Source organism: Alligator sinensis, unplaced genomic scaffold (genome assembly GCF_000455745.1).
Source record: "Alligator sinensis unplaced genomic scaffold, ASM45574v1 scaffold103_1, whole genome shotgun sequence".
Classification (NCBI taxonomy): Eukaryota; Metazoa; Chordata; order Crocodylia; family Alligatoridae; genus Alligator; species Alligator sinensis.
Window position 1 is genome coordinate 557,781 of NW_005842226.1, and position 6,125 is coordinate 563,905.

General features: G+C 48.8%; 1 protein-coding gene across 1 annotated transcript in view; it reads left to right on the plus strand.

Annotated features, from left to right (window-relative positions):
• The window catches only part of ATP8B3 (ATPase phospholipid transporting 8B3), a 45,600-nt gene that overhangs the window by 14,741 nt on the left and 24,734 nt on the right, over positions 1 to 6,125 (plus strand). Inside the window, exons 3-8 of the mRNA XM_014521575.2 lie at positions 376 to 467; positions 2,342 to 2,455; positions 3,518 to 3,616; positions 4,665 to 4,726; positions 5,459 to 5,531; positions 5,650 to 5,720. Coding sequence (XP_014377061.1) covers positions 376 to 467; positions 2,342 to 2,455; positions 3,518 to 3,616; positions 4,665 to 4,726; positions 5,459 to 5,531; positions 5,650 to 5,720 — 511 coding nt within the window. The remainder of the gene's footprint in view (positions 1 to 375; positions 468 to 2,341; positions 2,456 to 3,517; positions 3,617 to 4,664; positions 4,727 to 5,458; positions 5,532 to 5,649; positions 5,721 to 6,125) is intronic.

The following is a 6,125-nucleotide window of genomic DNA, read 5'->3' on the forward strand; positions in this document are numbered from 1 at the left end:
GTTGGGCAAGTCTCCTTGTGTTCTCTGTCATCTAGCAGACTGCCCAGAGGGCTGCGTACAATCTAGTCCTAGAAGGGCAAAGGAAAAATTTCAGATCTGGGAGTGTCTTTGCAGTAGCTGGAATTCAAGTTTCCACTGTCCCGGCTACTCCATATGTCTCTGTAATACTGGGATCCCAAACCCATAGCCTTCTCTTATTGCTCCCAAAGGCCAGTGTCCTCATATAAAACCAATCACAGCATAATTAGGGTGTGCTTTGGTGACCCAGTAGCTACACCCCCTGTCCTCTTTTGCCTCATTTTTCCATGAGCCAGGTGTTGCCCATGTCTGGTTATTGAGGGTTGGAGATGGCTCAACGCTTGCCTACTTTTCCAGATTTCACCTGGGAGGTGAGGGCCAATGACCGAGCCTACCACATGCAGTTCAAGAAGAGAGTCTCTTTCTGCCTGACAAAGAGGAAATATGCGGTGAGACATCTTGCATTAGATCCAGGCTTTTTGGGGTGGGGGCTGCTACTGTCATTGCCTGCATCAGCTCAAAGTGGGACCCATTTGGCAGAGCAGTGTGAGAGTGACTGGGGTCGAGCTGATTGATGTTCAGGACAGGAAACGCTGCTAGTAGCATAACAGGGGGTGGGTGAGCAAGGCACCAGCCCTGGGTGCCCACTTAGAGGGGGGCACCCTAATGGCAACTCCCTGGGGAGACCATGGTGCTGTGGCAGCCCTGTACCATGACTATAGCAGCAGCCAGCCAAATGCACGGATTCGGTGCTGTTGCTGTAGCAGCAACAACAAGGGCTGGGCATACTTCTTTGTGCCAGCAGGATCTGGGGACTTTGAGTCCCTGTGGCAGCGGGGATTGACTCCCCCCCCCCCCCCCACCCCCCACACACACACCTGCTCTCTAAGGCTGGCAACCTTCCCCTCAGTAGGGTTTTTCCCAAAGCACAAAACTTGCTAGTTATGCCTCTAAACTCTATTTCTACTAATGTGGTGAAATAAAGGCGAGTGTGTCTTACAGACAGGTGTGGCTGTGTTTCACAGTCATGGTCTTGAGCTCTGGCGCAAGGACAGCAACCGGATGAATCATATTTTTTGGTTTGATGATTGAGCCAACCAATAGTTAAAAAAAATAATTTGGGTTGAAACAAAACAGAAATGTTAAGATATTTTTGGCAAAATGGTAACAATTTAACTTGGGGCAGCCCCAAATGTTTTGACCTGAAGCTGAATACTTTGTTTCATTTTGGCACACTGTAGCTGGTTTTTTTTTTCTTTGCCTTAGGCTGGTTCTTAAAAAGGGCTTTAAAAAAAAAAGTTTAATTTTAAAAATTAGCACGTCCAAAATGAGATGTCTTGGGTGCAAGACGTCAAAACAAAATGTTTCAACATTAGCGGAATAATGTTTTCTGTTTTATTTTGCTTGAAACTACTGAGTTAGCCCAAGAGCCATAGATACTTTTATTTCTTTCTTAATGGCCTTTCCCCCCCTATTTACTCTTTGGGAAAAAAAAGCCTACCAGCTCTAGAAAGGACCAGTATGGCACCATATTGCACCATTGATATGTAGCCTGGAAGGGAGATAGGCTGGTGCTATGACCTACCGGCTTCATGTACGTGAGGAGCCTTTCTGATTTGTAATCCCTGCTTTACAGAGAGAGAATAAAGTAGGTAACAGTATAGCTGCCTATACTGAGATCATCTTTAGCTTAAGCGAGAGAAGTTGGTGAGAATTTTTGGTAGTGGAAAGAGCAGGGGTCTCAACCTATTTTTCACATGTTTTATTTGTAATTAGGTAGTGATTGGAATTGTTACAGCTGGATGTAGCACCTGGGGTAAGAGGGTCATGTGTATGTATGCATGAGAGGAAGATAATGCTTGTTCAATCCCTGGGGTGACTGAGATGGCAACTACCACTGAGAGGAAGAAAGAAGAGCTGATAGAGGCTGTTTGCCCTGTCTAGGGCATAATGTGGTGCCGAATGCTCTTGCTCTGGCTTGGTTGCGTTTTATACCCACTTTGCACTGACTGGCTTAAATGATGACACTGCGTCCCATAGCCCTGCATGAAGGATAGATATTGAGAGAGAGAACGTGTGTAAGGGGCAGATCTGCTTTCACCATATAACTCCCTCTCAGTAGAAAGAGGTTCCTTGCATTTTCCAGTCCCACTGCAGAGTGAGTCTGGTATTTCCTCTGGGAAGAAGTGGACAGATCAGCTGGGATGCCATTTGTCCTTTGAGATCCCAGATGTTTCATAGGAAACTCCAGGTGGCTCCAGCCCTGCTCCTTCCCCCTCATGAGAAAGAGCAGCAATATCAGTCTTGAATCTTCTCCTTGCAGGATAATGCCATCAAGACAGGCAAATACAATGCTCTGACCTTCCTGCCACTCAACCTCTATGAGCAGTTCCATCGCATGGCCAATCTCTACTTCCTTTTTGTCATCCTCTTACAGGTAAGGTCTTGCTGGAGGGAGGCCGGTGACAGCTGGGCCTGCCAAGCTAACACCAGGTTGTGGGCATGTGGGGCAGAGAGACTGCCTAATGAAAGAGCAGCATCAGACATTTGAAATGGGACTCCAAGTGGGTTCTATCTCCAAGTCCGCTACACAGTTGCTGTGTGATATTGGGGAAGTCACTTCACCTGTCCATGCTCTTCTTTGGGCAGGGACTATCCCTTTTTCTGGTTCGGCAGTTTTGGAGCGACTTGCTGGAGAGCACAGAGCAAGCAATTGGGCATAGATCCCAGGAGTCCCTGCTTTCCTTGAGTCAGTAAGGGTGCGATTTTCAAAAGCATTTGAGGTCATTAGGATCAGTGAGCATCAGTAAACCAAACTGCTTCTTTTCGGGCTTGTTTACGCATAGAGTTGCACTCAATTTTAAACTGGTTTAGTTGAAGCAGTGCAAAAGACTATGTAGATGCCCTTAGAGGCCATCCACATATGATGAATGGAAGTGAAATAACCACAGGAGTCATAATCCATCCTTTAGTTAATTTGGCTTAAGTATGTATGTGAACTGCTTAGTTTTGGTATAAGAGCATTCTAGTATGAAAAGACCCTGGCTAACTCTTTACTGGCTCAATCAAAGTAAAACTATGTAAAGCTATTGCTATGTTGGCTCTGTTCAGTATGCAAAGCAACCTCCTTGGTTTAGTTCAGTTTAGTTCTTATTGATTAAGAATAGGTTTAAATAAGCATTCTTTAAATAGAAAGAAGAACATCTACACAGGAGGGTTGCACCAGGTTAACTAACCTGGTTTCAAAATAGGTTCATGTTAAACTGGAGCAATGTTTTTGTCTAGATAAGGCTTGCTGCTTTAATTTCCTTTTGCTCCTTGTGGTTTGGTCCTAAGACAAACCAAAAAGTTCAGCCACTTCCATGGAAGGACTAATGTGAATGGGGAAGATTATTTAATCTTTTCTGACCCTTGAGAATGAGGGTGTGGTGAAGGTTATTTCGGACCCCCCCGCCCTTCATGGTGATATCATGTTCTTCTGTCTCACCTCCTGTTTCAGACCTTTCCCGAAATCTCCACCCTGCCCTGGTTCACCCTTCTGCTGCCCTTGGGCTGCCTCCTTATCATCAGGGGCTTACGGGACCTGATTGATGACATTGTGAGTATGGGGTTGGTTTAATGACAATGATTCCCTGGAATGGTTGTGAAGAGTGAAAGTACACAGAAAGGCCGTGGTGCCAGGGAAGTGCTTTCTGGAGAACCAGTGAGTGAGATGAGAAGGCTGGGAGAGGCTTGTTGCTCAGTGTATCATTAACAAGGATCCAGGTTTTTCATGTCCTGTGGAAAAATGCAGATTTTCTCCTTTGAAGGTGAAAAACCCGGGAAACTGCAGGTTTCCCCTTGCAGGCTGGTAGAGTTCAAGTCTGCAAGGGCTGCTTGGGCTAACGGGAGCGGAAGGAGGGTCATCAGAGGCAAGGGGCCACGTGCATATGTGTGCGTGCACTTGCACATGGCCAGCAATGCAGCCAGGCAGGATGGTAATGGGCAGCTCCTGCAACTCCCTGCAGGTAAGTCTATGGGGGGTGGCATGTGTCCCCCATATTTCTACGCCCACAGTGGGGCTTAGGGCTGCAGCCTGGTCAGACTGGCACTGGTCAGGAGCTGCCTCCGTGGCCCAGTGGGCAGGACCCAGCATGGGAGGGAGCACTGAGATGCCTTGGCCACCAAGGTGAGGCACCCCCTGCCCGCCTGGCAGCAGCGGTGGGTGCAACTCCACACTGCTGCGGTGGTGGTACCTCCTGTGGGCCATGGTGGTGTGGCTGGCATGGGGCTCTGGTGGCGGTGGCATGGAGTTATGCCTCTGCTGCTGTCAGGTGGGCAGGGGGCACCTCACCTTGGCAGGCATGATGGCATGGCACTCCCTCCCTCCTGTGATGGGTCTTGGCCAAGTGGACTGTGGAGGTGGCTCTTGCCTGGAGCTGGTCTGGCTTGGCTGGAGCCCCATGACCTGCTGTGGGCACAGAAATCCGGAGGAACCCTGTACCTGTTGCCATGCTGTGAATACCTTGGAGAGCAGATCTCTTCAGTGTGCAGCTGGATCTCCAGGAGAGGGCACAGTACTGAGGGATGTTTTCTCACCGCCTTAATGAGCAATCCCATCATGGCCTATACCTTCCCTTCAGCCTGTCTTTTTTTCTTTTGTGCAGGCCCGACACAAAAGTGACTGGATAATCAACTGCAGGCCCTGCGAAATCTTGTCTGGGAAAAGGTGAGAGGCCTTGAGAAATCTCTACCAGGGAGGGAGAGGATAAATTGTCTGTATGGCCTTGCTTCAAGAAGTGGCAAGAGGTGGTGCCAAGTCCTTATCAAAGCTCTTAGCCTTCCCCCAACATAACAGCTGTGACCAGAGAAGTGGCTGTATTGTGTAACTACCTCTGAGCTTCCCAAATATATGCCGCTCTCCCAAACCATTGGCTTCATCCTGGGGATTAACTCATCCCTCTCCCAGCCAGCATTACTAAGAATTCCTGTCTCCACAGGATGCCTGGATAGGAAGGTTTCCTTTCTATGCAAGTGCATCCAAAGTGGTTTTGCCACTACTGACCTGTAGCGACATTCTAGCTTGATGTTGATCTGGAGGAAGAAAGATGCGGAGGAGACCAAAATTTACCATCCAAGGCTGGGTCACTTGTGGCTGAAAGTCACTCTCATTGATGGTGGCTTGCCATGAATTTCTGAATCTCATGCCACGTCCTAGTAGTCAGCACATACCATGAAACCAGCCCTGTAGCTGGTTCCTAATTGGCAGTCTCAGAGGGCAGCCAAGAATTTTTGGGCCACAAATGCTGAAGTCTCATCTTGTCCCAAAAGTCTGGACTGAGGCATGCGGGATGGAGAGGTGGCAGCTGGATCTGTCACTACCCAACTGGCTTCTGTCCAGTGGAGAGAAGGCTTGGGCTCCTGGTGCTGGCCCTCTGAGCAGCTCGCTCTTCTCTCGCAGCTTCAGCTGGAAAAAATGGAGGGACATCTGTGTTGGAGATATTGTCTGTCTGCGCAAGGACAGCTTTGTGCCGGTGAGTCAGGCCTGTGTGGCTGACTGTCTCCTCTCTGAGTTTGTATATGGGGGAGGGCAAGGAAGCCTAATAATAAGAAGGTCCCCCTTAGGTACTTTCTCTTTAACTTGTTTTAAAGGCTGACCTGCTTTTGCTGTCCAGCTCAGAGCCCAGCAGCCTGTGCTATGTGGAGACGGCAGATATTGATGGGTGAGGAGGGGGACAGGCGAGGTGTTGTGGGAGACCAGACTGGGAAGGGGTCAGAGATACTGTGGCTTTCAGCTTTGGATCTCTAACTGGAGGGATCTTGGACCTGATTTCAGAAGTACCCAGGACCAGAAGGTCCAGTGCAGGGAGCTCAGCATTGCAAGGCCCCTAAGGCATCTCAATCCAAAACTGGGCCCAAAATACATTGGTCTTGTGGGTAAGGCATCAGCAGGGGCTTGAATAGACCTGGGTTACATCCCCAGCCCTCCCATGGACTTCTTGTGAGACCTTGGCATGTCACTTCATCTGTCTGAGCCTTAGCTTCCCATCAGTAACATGGAGATGATAATCCTTCCTTTCTGCCTCCCTCTGTCTGGCTGGTTTATTTGAACATATGCTCCTCAGGGA